Consider the following 15,629-nt stretch of genomic DNA (forward strand, 5'->3'; position numbering starts at 1 on the left):
AATAAAGAAAGGGTGGTTGGGTGGGCGGGGCTAGTACTTGCTGCGAAAAGAGTAATTTTGGCAATTGATATACCCTCGAAAAAAATAGAGGGCGGATGGGCGTTACTAGTATTTGCGAAGATAAGGCTGATTTTGGCAGTTGATAGATTCTTTAAGAAAAAAACTTAAAAATCACAAAAATGGCAAGAAGAGAAAGCGAATCGAATCGAAAAATTGGAAAACCCAAAAATTGTAACATCGAAAAATTGTGAAGTTGAAAAACTATAGTTTTGAAAAATCGCCCACCCACCCATCTTTAAATCCCATGTCTACAACAAAAAGAAAAACTCCTTTCCATGAAATTTTTCTAAACAAAAGCCTTTCATTTAGGCAAAAAAAATGTAACACAATCATTGATTTCTTGTATAGGTAATAGAATTTTTTAGTTAATTAGACATAAACAAAAAAATTATAAAAGGAATAACTAATCTCATTACAAAAAAAAGTGATATATTTTCTTGTATGTTGAGATCTTGAGGTTGTGGAAGTTAAAAAAATGGGTAACACTTCTGGACTTTCTAATCAAGATCAGTGTGAAAAAATGTGACACAGTCAGACGTCAATTTTTATTTAATTTTTCAAAAATTCGTCAAAATTTTGTAAATCTTGAAAACTGTTTTTTGTTACGGACCGTAAATGCCATGATGTATTTACCTAAACACTGTTGACACTAAAAAGTGACAAACCTGCTTTGAAATTTGATATTGATTATCTCAAAAATCGTCAAAATTTTCAGTTGGAGATCAAGTACTAAAAGAAAATTCTACATAAAGATATTACATTATAATAAAAATAAAATTCTACAAAATCTACAAGAAAATGTGTTTCGTTGAATTTCCAAAATCGTCGAAAAGTGCTCTAAAAATTCTCAAAAAAAATTCGGGATTACAGATCTTGACGTGCTGATTCCTAAAAGATTGCGTATTTAGGGTCACGGAGCAATATTTTCAAAATTTTCGGACATAAATTCGATTTTTTTTTAATTTTCAAATTGCGGTAAATCAAAAGTCAAAAATTGTAACATCGAAAAATTGTAAAGTTGAAAAATTGTAGTTTTGAAAAATCGAGAAACTGTAAAATTAAAAATCGAAATATACATTAAAAATTGAAAAAATAAAAAGTTGAATAAATGACAAATTTTTAAAACCCAATACTTGAAAAAGTGGAAAATTTTTAAAAATTATAATTATTTCCCAAATTTAAACTGAAAATTGTAAAATTCCCAACCGAAAAATTGACCAATCAAAAAATTTAAAAAGGGAGATTATGAATGAAATCAGGACAATGAAAAGCCGGAAATTAAAAAAATAAAGAAAATAGAAAACGTAACGAAGTGAAAACTCACACTCAAAAAAACAAAAAAAAGTGAAAAATTAAAAAATTGCAAATCGAAAAATTGAAGAAACAAAAAAAAAAAAGAAAAAAAAATTATAAAATCCAAACACTCAAGAATTGAATACTTGATAAAATAAAGAAAATAAAAAATTGAAACGAAAAACTGAAAAATTTTAAAGCTGAAAAACTGAAAAACTGAAAAAAACAGTAATATTGAAGAATTGAAAAATTCAAGTGACTTCTGCCACCCGAAATCTACCAGAAAATGTATTCTGTTAAATTTCGAAAATCGTCAAAAAGGGGCGAAATTTGCATATACATAGTGGAAAATTTCAGTTTAGAAAAAGTCTTGAGGCCGGAAGTGACTTCTGCGGCCCTAAATCTACAAGAAAATGTATTTAGTTAAATTTCGAAAATCGTCGAAAATGGATCGAAATTTGCATCGTACTTGGCAAGAGAAGACTGATTTTGGCGAATGACATATCCTTTAACAAAATAAAAGAAAATAAAGGGTGGGTGGGCGGGGCTAGTACTTGCTACGAAAATACTGATTTTAGCAATTGATATACCCTCTAAGAAAAGCTTAAAAATCGAAAAAATTGGTAAGAAGAAAAAGCGAATCGAATCGAAAAATTGGAAAACCCAAAAATTGTAACATCGAAAAATTGTAAAGTTGAAAAACTATAATTTTGAAAGATCGAAAATTTGAAAAATTAAATATATGTATCGAGAAATTAAAAAATTAAAAATCGAAACATTAAAAATTGAAAAAATGAAAAGCTGAATAGATGAAAAAGTTTTGGAACCCAATAATTAAAAAATTGAAAATGTTTTAAAACTATAATTATTATTATTCCATACTTAAAATGAAAATCGTAAAATTCCAACCCGAAAAATTGAAAAATCCAAAAATTGAAGTTTCATATTCAAAAATGGGAAAATTATAAAATCAGGACCATGAAAAACCGAGAATTTTTAAAAATATAAAACATAAAAAATGTACGAAGTGAAAACTCAAACTCAAAGAAACAAAAAAAAAAATTAAAAACTGGAAATCGAAAAATTGGGGAAATAAAAAAATGAAAAAACAAAAAATTGAAACCAGAAACTGAAAAATTTTAAGGTTGGAAAACTGAACAACTGAAACTGGAAAACTCGAAAAATTGCAAATCGAAAAACTGAAAAAAAATGAAAAATCGAAGAATTGAAAAATTCAAGTGACTTCTGGGACCCGAAATCTACAAGAAAATGTAATTAGTTAAATTTCGAAAATGGTCGAAAATGGGTCGAAATTCGCATAGTACTTGCAAATAAAGGGCCGATTTTGGAGAATGACAATTCTCCAAGAAAATAAAGAAAGGGTGGGTGGGTGGGGCTAGTATTTGCGAAGATAAGACTGATTTTGAAAATTGATATACCGTCTAAGAAAAAAATCGAGAAACTTAGAAAACGAAAAAAATAATGAAACGAAAAATTGCTAAGAAGAAAAAGAGAATCGAATGGAAAAATAGGAAAACCCAAAAATTGTAACATCAAAAAATTGTTAAGTTGAAAAACTAACTTTGTAATATCGAAAAATTGAAAAGTTACTTATGTATCGATAAACTGAAAAATTTTAAATCGGAACATTAAAAAATTGAAAAAATGAAAAGTTGAATAAATGAAAAAGTTTAAAAACCCAATAATTGAAAAGTGGAAAATTTAAAACTCGAAAAAATTAATCGAAAAATTGCTAAGAAGGAAAAACGAATCCAATCAAAAATTGGGAAAATCCAAAAATTGTAAAGATCGAGAAATTAAAAAATTAAAAATCGAAACATTAAAAATTGAAAAAATGGAAAGCTGAATAAATGAAAAAGTTTAAAAACCTAATAACTGAAAAGTGGAAAATTTTTAAAAATTGTAATTATTATTCCATACTTAGAATGAAAATCATCAAATTCCAAACCGAAAAATTGAAAAATCCAAAAATTGAAAATTTTCACATTCAAAAAAAAAGGAAAATTATAAAATCAGGACAATGAAAAACCGAAAATTTTAAGAAATAAAGAAAATAAACGTAACAAAGTGAAATTCAAACTCAAAGAAACAAAAAAAAGGAAAAATTGAAACAACAAAAAATTAGAAAATTTTAAACTCAAGAATCGAATAATTGATGAAATAAAGAGACTAAAAAATTGAAACTAAAAACTGAAAATCGAAAAACTGTAAAATTATAAATTGAGAACTCGAGAAACTCAGTTCGAATAATTGCAAAATCTAAAAGTTGAAAAAAAAGAAAAACTGAAGAATTTAAAAATCTAAGTAACTTCTGCGGCCCGAAATCTACCAGAAAATGTATTTAGTTAAATTTCATTTTTGAAAAAGTCCTCTCAAAATTATCAAAAAATTCAGGGATATTTATAAATATTCGAAATGTCATTCAAATTTTTAAAAATTGCGATATTTCAATGGGCGATCCTGGAAAAACGGTTGGAGTTATGGAAGAGATGAAGTCGGTTAAAAATTCTTAAAAAAAAAAGAATAAATCTGACCCGACCTAACCTGACGCTCTAGTAAAGTAAACCAAGCCTCCACTGATGTTATCTGTCAGTTGCGCAGTAGTACCACCTAAATAATTCGCCTCACAGCCTACTTTAAACTTCTTTATTTTCGACCGGACGGTGTTGCATACAAAATAAATGTACTTATCACAACGTTGTTTCAAAAAACATGAAACATTTTAATATTTGTGTAATTATAAACCTCTTAGGACTTTTTTCACCCACCCACTTCGCACGTACACAAAAGACGAAAGAATTGAAGCCTTTATTTAAATTGCAGACACCATCTCTCAACAATCACCCACATTCCCATTTTTTTATTTTTCCAGCAAACACAAACCCACACTCCCGCTACAAAAATAGCCCAATGCCAAAGTTACCAACGCTTTTTCATTTCCCTCCACCTAATTAAAGTTGTAAAAAATTTGCCTAGATACTGCCACACGTAATTGCTCAAATAGACCCAATTGTAGTGATAATCATTCTTAATCTACAGAACGACTTAATAATCTTTTATCAAATTTACAAACTTTCTAATTCGTCTAGCTCTAATCCCTACTATAATACCCCAGTCATTACACCTCAATAAAGAGTAAGCGTGCACACTTATCGCGTAGCTAAATATAGTTCCAGCAGCAAAATCCCAAAAATGTTAAAACAGACGTTTTTCTTCGTAATTTTCCTTTTACTGTTTTCCGATAGTTCGCAAGCACCTAGAGATGACATTCCTGGAAGCAGAGCCCTGGACAACTTTCCCCTAATCGATGGGTAAGCTCCCAATGTGTCGTCTCGTCATAATTAAAAATTAATTTGCTTGCAGACACAACGATTTACCGTTCAACTTGTACACGATTTTACAAAACAAGATATATAATTTTTCGTTTGACGCAGATTTGAGTGAAGATCCTCTCTTCGGATCGAATTGTAGCTCGTGTTTCACGGATTTGGTGCGAGCAAGGCAGGGGAAACTCGGAGCACAGGTAAAAAATTGACTTGAGTTTTCTATATTTTGTATTTTATTTAGTTTTGGGTCGCCTATGTTTCGTGTAATCCTGTTAATTACAACACTACGGTGTCACGTAGTGTGGAACAGGTGGACGTAATTAGGAGGCTGATTGCAAAGTATCCAAACGATTTAGAATTCGTGACAACTGCAGATGGTAAATTCACGTTGCGTGTATAATTGGTTGCATATCTATTTATTTGTATAATTATACAGGAATCGTGGACGCTTTTAAGGAGGGTAAAATTGCAAGTATGATAGGACTGGAAGGAGGACATTCCATCGACAGCAAAATGTCTTTGTTACGACAGTACTACGACATGGGTGTCCGCTACATGACACTAACACACTCCTGCAATCTTCCTTGGTACAACTCAAGACTTGTTTTTCTTTTAATTTAGACGTGGTTTTGGATTTTAGGGCAGACGCATCCCCAGTAGACGACACCGCTCCAGTAGTAAATTTAACCGAGTTCGGAAAAGTAATTCTTTAATAACTCTGATTAAAATCCGTTTTCACTACTCTTTACATTGTTTAGAAAATCGTTCTCGAAATGAACCGTCTCGGAATGATGGTGGATCTATCTCACGTCTCCCACGGCGTAATGGTAGAAGCTATTGAAACCTCCAAAGCCCCTGTTATTTTTTCGCATTCGTCTGCATATTCCGTGTACGCTCATCACCGAAACGTACAAGACGACGTCCTGGAAAAAGTGGTAAGCACAAATTAGTCGTCAGCGACATCGGACGTCATTCCAGAGTCTCGTACTGTGTTACAGAGAGAAAACGATGGCGTAGTCATGGTAAACTTTTACAGCGCATTTATAGGACAAGGCAATGTTACAATAGACGATGTCGTCAGTAAGTCCTACAAGGTTTGTTAAAAGCAAAAATAAAAATTGCAACGATTTTAGAACACATTAACCATATTGCGAACGTGTCGGGAGTGAACCACGTCGGTATTGGTTCGGATTACGACGGTGTTAGCAGTGTTCCAAAAGGTCTGGAAGACGTGTCAAAGTACCCCGATTTGTTTGATCTTCTGAAATCGTCAAACCCTGACGTTTGGACTATAGAAAACTTGGAGAAATTGGCAGGCAGGAACCTGCACAGGGTGTTCAAAGCTGTGGAGGCGGTAATTGCGTATGATATGTGGTCTGCGGTTAAAAAACGAGTGTTGTAGGTGAGAGATCAGTTGAGAGCGGAATTACCAGACGAAAATATAATACCTCCAGAGGATCTGGAAAATGGTGAGGAAGATCCTGGTGAAGAAGACCCTGGTGAAGAAAACCCTGGTGAAGAAAACCCTGGTGAAGAAAACCCTGGTGAAGGAGATGGTGATCCACAGCCACCAGAAGGTGGAAGCGGTGGGGCTGTGCGTGTTTTCGCACATGTATTAAGTGCCGTGGTGTTGGCAGCAGTGATAATTTCACTATAGTAGGTTTTCATTAAATATTTAACTGTTATAATAAAATATGGGGGAGTTTTGGGTCAGTGGTGGGTCTTCAAATAAACAATTTATTTACAATTTTAGTTTTTTTACCTGCTTGCCAAAACTGACTTTTTGATTGAACAAAACCTCAGTTTTAATCGTTTGACATTAAACACGCGTGCAATTTTACCCATTTTATCCACGGTCTTCCTCTTTATTTTGGTTTTTACTTTTTGTTCTAACCAGGCTTCCAACTGCTTTTGACGATTTAAGAACTTCAGATATAAAACACCCGAAACCCAAATGATTTTTTATATCATATTCTAAACCGGGAAGTCAGGTGTCCCTGAGAGTCTTTAAAAATATTTCAAATATAACCCAGAGGGTCCCAGGATTCCTTTGAGCTTTTCAAATATAAAGCACCAGATGCTCCCAAGAATCTTTAAAACTCTTTCAAATATAAAACACGAAGAGCCTCCAAGATTCTTTAAATTGTGTAAAACACGAAGAACCTTCAAGATTCTTTAAATTTCGTTCTAAATCCAAACGTTTGATGCAGCAGATTTTTTCAAAATTTTTCAAATATAAAACACCAGAAACTCCTGCCATTCATTAAAATTTTTCAAATACAACCCCCCAGAGGGTCCTAGGATTCTTTAGAGTTTTTCAAATATAAACACCAGAAGGCCCCAAAATCCTTTAAAGTTTTTGCAACTATAACACACCAGAGGGCCCTAACATTAAACTTTTTCAAATATTAAACACCGAAGGTTCGAAATGTTTTTCAACGTTGTTTCAAAATCAAAACGTCGAGTTGAGCTGAGATTCCTGATTACTTAGAATTCTTTAAAATATAAAGCATTTTGAACACCCAAGATCTTTAAATTTTGTTCTCAACCATAACGACTAGTTGCCCTGTAATTCTTTAGAATTCTTTCAAATATAAAACATTTTGAACACTCAAGATTCATTAAATTTTATTCTAAACCAAAACTCTATTTTTCCTCTTTTTTTTTAACTATATATAAAACACCAGATGCTCCCAAGAATCTTTAAAACTCTTTCAGATACAAAACGCGAAGGACCTCCAAGATCCGTTAAATTTCGTTCTAAATCCAAACAAATATAAAACCCCAGAAGCGCCTGTTATTCATAAAAATTTTTCAAATATGTATAACCCATCAGAAGATCTTAGGATTCTTTAGAGTTTTTAAAATATAAAACACCAGAAGGCTTAAAATCCTTTAAAATTTTTTGCAAATATAAAACACCAAAGATCCCCAAGATTCCTTAAAACACTTTCAGGTATAAAACATGTGGACCTTCAAGATTTTTTAAATTTCGCTCTAGACCTAAATGTCAAGTGGCCCACAGAATTTTTAAAGTTTTTCAAATATTAAACACCGAAGATTCGAAATATTTTTCAACATTGTTTCAAAATCAAAACGTCGAGTTTCCTTGAGATTCTTTGGAATTCTTTCAAATATAAAACATTTTGAACACTCAAAATTCATTAAATTTTATTCTAAACCAAAACTCTATTTTTCCTCTTTCTTTTTTCAACTATAAAACACCAGATGCTCCCACGAACCTTTAAAACTCTTTCAGATATAAAACACGAAGGACCTCCAAGATACTTTAAATTTCGTTCTAAATCCAAACGTTAGGTGTCCCAGAGATTTTTTGAAAATTCTTCAAATATAAAACACCAGAAGCTCCTGTTATTCATTAAAGTTTTTCAAATATGTATAACCCATCAAAGGGTCTTGGGATTCTTTAGAGTTTTTAAATATAAAACACCAGAAGGCCCAAAATCCTTAAAAATATTTGGAAACATAAAACACCAAAGGTCCCCAAGATTATTTAAAACACTTTCAGGTATAAAACATGTGGAAATATAAAACACCAGAAGGCCCAAAAATCCTTTAAAATATTTGCAAATATAAAACACCCAAGGTCTCCAAAATTCCTTAAAACACTTTCAAGTATAAAACATGTGGACCCTCCAGATTTTTTAAATTTCGCTCTAAACCTAAACGTCAAGTGGCCCGCAGATTTTTTAAAGTTTTTCAAATATTAAACACCTAAGGCTAGAAATATTTTTCAACGTTGTTTCAAAATCAAAACGTCGAGTTTTCTTGAGATTCTTTGGAATTCTTTCAAATATAAAACATTTTGAACACTCTAGATTCATTAAATTTTATTCTAAACCAAAACTCTATTTTTCCTCTTTCTTTTTTCAACTATAAAACACCAGATGCTCCCACGAACTTTTGAAACTCTTTCAGATATAAAACACGAAGGACCTCCAAGATACTTTAAATTTCGTTTTAAATCCAAACGTTAGGTGCCCTAGAGATTTTTTGAAAATTTTTCAAATATAAAACACCAGAAGCTCCTGTTATTCGTTAAAATTTTTCAAATATGTATAACCCATTAGAGGATCTTAGGATTCTTTAGAGTTTTTCAAATATAAAACACCAGAAGGCCCAAAATCCTTAAAAATTTTTACAAATATAAAACACCAAAGGTCCCCAAGATTCCTTAAAACACTTTCAGGTATAAAACATGTGTACCCTCCAGATTTTTTAAATTTCGCTCTAAACCTAAACCTCAAGTGGCCCATAGATTTGTTAAAGTTTTTCAAATATTAAACACCGAAGATTCGAAATATTTTTCAACATTGTTTCAAAATCAAAACGTCGAGTTTCCCTGAGATTCTTTGGAATTCTTTCAAATATAAAACATTTTGAACACTCAAGATTCATTAAATTTTATTCTAAACCAAAACTCTATTTTTCCTTTTTCTTTTTTCAACTATAAAACACCAGATGCTCCCACGAACCTTTTAAACTCTTTCAGATATAAAACACGAAGGACCTCCAAGATACTTTAAATTTCGTTCTAAATCCAAACGTTAGGTGCCCCAGAGATTTTTTGAAAATTTTTCAAATATAAAACACCAGAAGCTCCTGTTAGTCATTAAAATTTTTCAAATATGTATAACCCATCAGAGGATCTTAGCATTCTTTAGAGTTTTTAAATATAAAACACCAGAAGGCCCCAAAATCCTTTAAAATTTTTGCAAATATAAAACACCAAAGGTCCCCAAGATTCCTTAAACACTTTCAGGTATAAAACATGTGGACCCTCCGGATTTTTTAAATTTCGCTCTAGACCTAAACGTCAAGTGGCCCACATATTTTTTAAAGTTTTTCAGATATCAAACACCGAAGGCTCGAAATATTTTTCAACATTGTTTCAAAATCAAAACGTCGAGTTTCCTTGAGATTCTTTGGAATTCTTTCAAATATAAAACATTTTGAACACTCAAGATTCATTAAATTTTATTCTAAACCAAAACTATATTTTTCCTCTTTCTTTTTTCAACTATAAAACACCAGATGCTCCCACGAAACTTTAAAACTCTTTCAGATATAAAACACGAAGGACCTCCAAGATACTTTAAATTTGGTTCTAATTCCAAACGTTAGGTGCCCCAGAGATTTTTTGAAAATTTTTCAAATATTAAACACTAGAAGCTCCTGTTATTCATTAAAATTTTTCAAATATGTATAACCCATCTGAGGATCTTAGGATTCTTTAGAGTTTTTAAATATAAAACACCAGAAGACTCAAAAATCCTTTAAAATGTTTGCAAATATAAAACACCAAAGGTCCCCAGGATTCTTTAAAACACTTTCAAGTGTAAAACATGTGGACCCTCCAGATTTTTAAAATTTAGCTCTAAACCTAAACGTCAAGTGGCCCACAGATTTTTTAAAGTTTTTCAAATATTAAACACCGAAGATTCGAAATATTTTTAAACATTGTTTCAAAATCAAAACGTCGAGTTTCCTTGAGATTCTTTGGAATTCTTTCAAATATAAAACATTTTGAACACTCAAGATTCATTAAATTTTATTCTAAACCGAAACTCTATTTTTCCTCTTTCTTTTTTCAACTATAAAACATCAGATGCTCCCACGAACCTTTAAAACTCTTTCAAATATAAAACACGAAGGACCTCCAAGAACTTTAAATTTCGTTCTAAATTCAAACGTTAGGTGCCCCTGAGATTTTTTGAAAATTTTTCAAATAGAAAACACTAGAAGCTCCTGTTATTCATTCAAATTTTTCAAATATGTGTAACTCATCAGAGGATCTTAGGATTCTTTAGAGTTTTTCAATATAAAACACCAGAAGGCCCAAAATCCTTTAAAATTTTTGCAAATATAAAACACCAAAGGTCCCCAAGATTCCTTAAAACACTTTGAGGTATAAAACATGTGGACCCTCAAGATTTTTAAATTTCGCTCTAAACCTAAACGTCAAGTGGACCACAGATTTTTTAAAGTTTTTGCAATATTAAACACTGAAGGTTAGAAATATTTTTCAACATTGTTTCAAAATCAAAACGTCGAGTTTCCCTGAGATTGTTTAGAATTCTTTCAAATATAGAACATTTTGAACACTCGAGATTCATTAAATTTTATTGTAAACCAAAACTCTATTTTTCCTCTTTCTTTTTTCAACTATAAAACACCAGATGCTCCCACGAACCTTTAAAACTCTTTCAGATATAAAACACGGAGGACCTGCAAGATACTTTAAATTTCGTTCTAAATCCAAACGTTAGGTGCCCCAGAGATTTTTTGAAAATTTTTCAAATATAAAACACCAGAAGCTCCTGTTATTCATTAAAATTTTTCAAATATGTATAACCCATCAGAGGATCTTAGGATTCTTTAGAGTTTTTAAATATAAAACACCAGAAGACCCAAAAATCCTTTAAAATTTTTGCAAATATAAAACACCAAAGGTCCCCAAGATTCTTTAAAATACTTTCAGGTACAAAACGTCGGGTGCCTCTCAGATTTTTTAAACTTTTTCAAATATGAAACACCCAAGGCTCCCAATGTTTTTGAACGTTGTTTCAAAATCAAAACGTCGAGTTGAGCTGAAATTCCTTAGATTTCCTTCAAATATAAAATATTTTAAGCACTCAAGATTCTTTAAATTTTGTTCTAAACCAAAATGTCGAATTGGCCTGAGATTCTTTAAAATTCGTTCAAATATAAAACATTGTGAACACTCAAGATCTTTTAAATTTTGCTCTAAATATTAAAACGTCGAGTTGTCCTGAGATTCTTTAGAATTTTTTCAAATATAAAACATTTTGAACACTCAAGATTCTTTAAATTTTGTTCTAACCCAAAATGTCAAGTTCCCCTGCGATTCTTAAAAATTTTTAATCTTTCTTTTTTCAAATATAAAACACCAGAAGCTCCTGCTAATCATTAAAATGTTTCAAATTTAACCCACTAGAGGCTCCTAGGATTCCTTAGAGTTTTTCAAATATAAAACACCAGGCCCCAAATGTTGTTGAACGTTGTTTCAAAATCAAAACATCGAGTTGAGCTGAGATTTCTTAGAATTCCTTCAAATATAAAATATTTTGAACACTCAAGATTCTTTAAATTTTGTTCTAAACCAAAACGTCAGGTGCCTCTGAAATTCTTTAAAATTTTTCCTCTTTCTTTTTTCAAATATAAAACACCAGATGCCCCCAAGAATCTTTAAAACTCTTTCAGACATAAGACACGAACAACCTCGCAGATTCTTTAAATTTCGTTCTAAATCCAAACGTTGGATATCCTTGAGAATTTTTTAAAGTTTTTTAGAAATAAAACACCAGAAGCTCCTGCTAATCATTAATATTTTTCAAATATAACCCACCAGAGGGTCCTATAATTCTTTAGAGTTTTTAAAACATAAAACACCAGAAGGCCCCAAAATCTTTAAAAATTTTTGCAAATATAAAACACCAAAGGTCCCCAAGATTCCTTTAAACACTTTCAGGTATCAAACACGTGGAATCCCCAAGATGTTTTAAATTTCGTTATAAACCAAAACGTCCACAGATTTTTTAAAGTTTTTCAAATATTAAACACCGAAGAGATTCCTTAGAATTATAAAACATTTTGAACAGCCAAGATCCTCTCAATTTTGTTCTAAATCAAAACGTCGAGTTGCCCTGAGACTCTTTAAAATGTTTAAAATATAAACATTTTGAACACTCAAGATTCTTTAAACTTTGTTATAAACCAAAAAGTCGAGTGCCTCTAGGATTCTTTAAAATTTTTCTTCTTACCTTTTTTAAAATATAAAATACAAATGCCCCGAAGAATCTTTAAAACTCATTCAGATATAAAACACGAAAAACCTCCAAGATTCTTTAAATTTCGTTCTAAATCCAAACGTCGGGTGATCCTTAACATTTTTTGAAAATTTTTCAAATATAAAACACCAGAAGCTCCTGTTATTCATTAAAATTTTTCAAATATGTATAACCCATCAGAGGATCTTAGGATTCTTTAGAGTGTTTATATATAAAACACCAGAAGGCCCAAAATCCTTTAAAATTTTTGCAAATATAGAATACCATAGGTCCCCAAGATTCCTTAAAACACTTTCAGGTATAAAACATGTGGACCCTCCAGATTTTTTAAATTTCGCTCTAAACCTAAACGTCAAGTGGCCCACAGATTTTTTAAAATTTTTCAAATATTAAACACCGAAGGCTCGAAATATTTTTCAACATTGTTTCAAAATCAAAACAGCGAGTTCAGCTGAGATTCCTTATAGAATTCTATCAAATACATATAATAATATAAAACATTTTGCACACTCACGATTTTTTAAATTTTGTTCTAAACTAAAACGTCAGGTGCCTCTAAGATTGTTTAAAACTTTTCCTCTTTCTTTTTTCAAATATAAAACACCAGATACCCTCAAGAATCTTTAGAACCTCGAAGATTCTTTAAATTTCGTTCTAATTCCAAACGTTGGGCGCCCTTGAGATTTTTTGAAAGTTTTTCAGAAATAAAACACCAGAAGGCCCCAAAATCTTTTAAAATTTTTGCAAATATAAAACACCAAAAGTCCCCAGGATTCCTTTAAACACTTTCAGGTATCATACCCATGGAATCCCCAAGATGTTTTAAATTTCGTTCTAAACCAAAATGTCAGGTGCTCCACAGATTTTTTTAAGTTTTTCAAATATTAAACACCGACGAGATTCCTTAGAATTCGTTCAATTATAAAACAATTTGAACACCCAAGATCTTCTCAATTTTGTTCTAAATCAAAACGTCGAGTTGCCCTGAGACTCTTTAGAATGCTTTAAAATATAAAACATTTTGAACACTCAAGATTCTTTAAATTTTGTTCTAAACCAAAAGGTCGAGTTGCCCTGAAATTCTTTAGAATTCTTTCAAATATAAAACACCAGAAGGCCTCAAAACGTCGATGCCTCTGAGATTCTTTCAACTTTTTCAAATATAAAACATTTTGAACACTCAAGATTTTTTTAATTTTGTTCTAACCCAAAATGTCAAGTTGCCCCCGCGATTCTTTAAAACTTTTCCTCTTTCTTTTTTCAAATATAAAACAGCAGAAGCTCCTGATAATCATTAAAATGTTTCAAATATAACCCACCAGAGGCTCCTAAGATTCTTTAGTTTTTCAAATATAAAACACCAGAAGGCCCCAAACTCCTTTAAAATTGTTGCAAATATAAATAAAACATCAAAAATCCCCAAGATTCCTTAAAACACTTTCAGGTATAAAACACCTAGAACCCCCAAGATTTTTTAAATTTCGTTCTAAACCAAAACGTCGGGTGCCCCTCAGATTTTTTAAACTTTTTCAAATATTAAACATCCATGGCCCCAAATGTTTTTGAACGTTGTTTCAAAATCAAAACGTCGAGTTCAGGTGAGATTCCTTAGAATTCTATCAAATATAATAATATAAAACATTTTGAACACTCAAGAATCTTTGAATTTTGTTCTAAACTAAAACGTCAGATGCCTCTAGATTCTTTAAAACTTTTCCTCTTTCTTTTTTCAAATATAAAACACCAGATGCCCTCAAGAATCTTTAGAACCTTGAAGATTCTTTAAAATTCGTTCTAAATCCAAACGTAGGGCGCCCTTGAGATTTTTTGAAAGTTTTTCAGAAATAAAACACTAGAAGGCCCCAAAATCTTTTAAAATTTTTGCAAATCTAAAACACCAAAAGTCCCCAAGATTCCTTTAAACACTTTCAGGTATCAAACACGTGGAATTCCCAAGATGTTTTAAATTTCGTTCTAAACCAAAACGTCAGGTGCTCCACAGATTTTTTAAAGTTTTTCAAATATTAAACACCGACGAGATTCTTTAGAATTCTTTCAATTATAAAACAATTTGAACACCCAAGATCCTCTCAATTTTGTTCTAAATCAAAACGTCGAGTTGCCCTGAGACTCTTTAGAATGTTTAAAATATAAAACATTTTGAACACTCAAGATTGTTTAAATTTTGTTCTAAACCAAAACGTCAAGTTGCTTCTGCGATTTTTAAAATTTTTCCTCTTTCTTTTTTAAAATATAAAACACTAGATGCCCCGAAGAATCTTTAAAATTCATTCAGAAATAAAACACGAAAAACCACCAAGATTGTTTAAATTTTGTTCTAAATCCAAACGTCGGGTGGTCCTGAAGATTTTTAAAAAATTTTTCAAATATAAAACACCAGACTATTCATTAAAATCACGGATTAAAAATTTTCAAATATAATCCATCTTAGGATTCTTTAGAGCTTTTCAAATATAAAACACCAGAAGGTCCCAAAATCCTTTAAAATTGTTGTTGCAAATATAAAACACCAAAGGTCCCCAAGATTCCTTAAAACACTTTCAGGTATAAAACACGTAGAACCCTCAAAGATTCTTTAAATTTTGTTCCAAACTAAAACGTCAAGTGCCTCTGAGATTCTTTAAAATTTTTCCTCTTTCTTTTTTCTAATATAAAATACGGATGCCTCCAAGAATCTTTCAGATATAAAACACGAATAAACTCGAAGTTTCTTTAAATTTCGTTCTAAATCCAAACGTTGGGTACTCTTGAGATATTTTGAAAGTTTTTCAGAAATAAAACACCACAAGGCCCCAAAATCTTTTAAATTTTTGCAAATATAAAACACCAAAGGTTCCCAAGATTCCTTTAAACACTTTCAGCTATCAAACACGTGGAATCCCCAAGATAATTTTAAAGTTCCTTTGAAACCAAAACGTCAGGTGCTCCACATGTTTTTTAAAGTCTAAACACCGAAGGCTCGAAATATTTTTCAACATTGTTTCAAAATCAAAACGTCGAGTTGAGATTCCTTAGAATTCTTTCAATTATAAAACATTTTAAACACCCAAGATCTTCTAAATTTTGTGCTAAACCA

At 31.2% G+C, this 15,629-nt stretch overlaps 1 protein-coding gene across 2 annotated transcripts; it reads left to right on the forward strand.

Moving 5' to 3' along the window:
• Positions 1-4,483: 4,483 nt before the first annotated feature.
• LOC135132730 (dipeptidase 1-like) lies at positions 4,484-6,447 on the forward strand. 2 transcript variants are annotated; one of them, XM_064060922.1, is made up of 10 exons: positions 4,484-4,685; positions 4,738-4,897; positions 4,942-5,077; positions 5,137-5,287; positions 5,341-5,401; positions 5,459-5,635; positions 5,699-5,780; positions 5,834-6,054; positions 6,103-6,193; positions 6,224-6,447. In XM_064060922.1, exons 1-10 carry the CDS (start codon positions 4,567-4,569, stop codon positions 6,355-6,357), a joined length of 1,332 nt encoding a protein of 443 aa, XP_063916992.1. In that variant the 5' UTR covers positions 4,484-4,566; the 3' UTR covers positions 6,358-6,447. The 2 variants fall into 2 exon arrangements, with proteins under 2 accessions (XP_063916992.1, XP_063916991.1); XM_064060921.1 differs by having other exon boundaries at positions 6,103-6,447.
• The last annotated feature ends 9,182 nt before the right edge of the window (positions 6,448-15,629 follow it).

This window comes from Zophobas morio, unplaced genomic scaffold (assembly GCF_036711695.1).
Source record: "Zophobas morio isolate AGI-343-1 ecotype UQ-CSIRO unplaced genomic scaffold, CSIRO_AGI_Zmor_V1 ptg000021l, whole genome shotgun sequence".
NCBI lineage: Eukaryota > Metazoa > Arthropoda > Insecta > Coleoptera > Tenebrionidae > Zophobas > Zophobas morio.

Excerpts from the sequence above, each read along its gene's own strand:
- LOC135132730 (XM_064060921.1), top strand. The coding sequence starts at position 4,567 with ATGTTAAAACAGACGTTTTTCTTCGTAATTTTCCTTTTACTGTTTTCC. Across the intron at positions 5,402-5,458 it reads ATTTAACCGAGTTCGGAAAA|AAAATCGTTCTCGAAATGAA; the intron begins GTAATTCTTTAA and ends TACATTGTTTAG. Across the intron at positions 5,636-5,698 it reads ACGACGTCCTGGAAAAAGTG|AGAGAAAACGATGGCGTAGT; the intron begins GTAAGCACAAAT and ends ACTGTGTTACAG.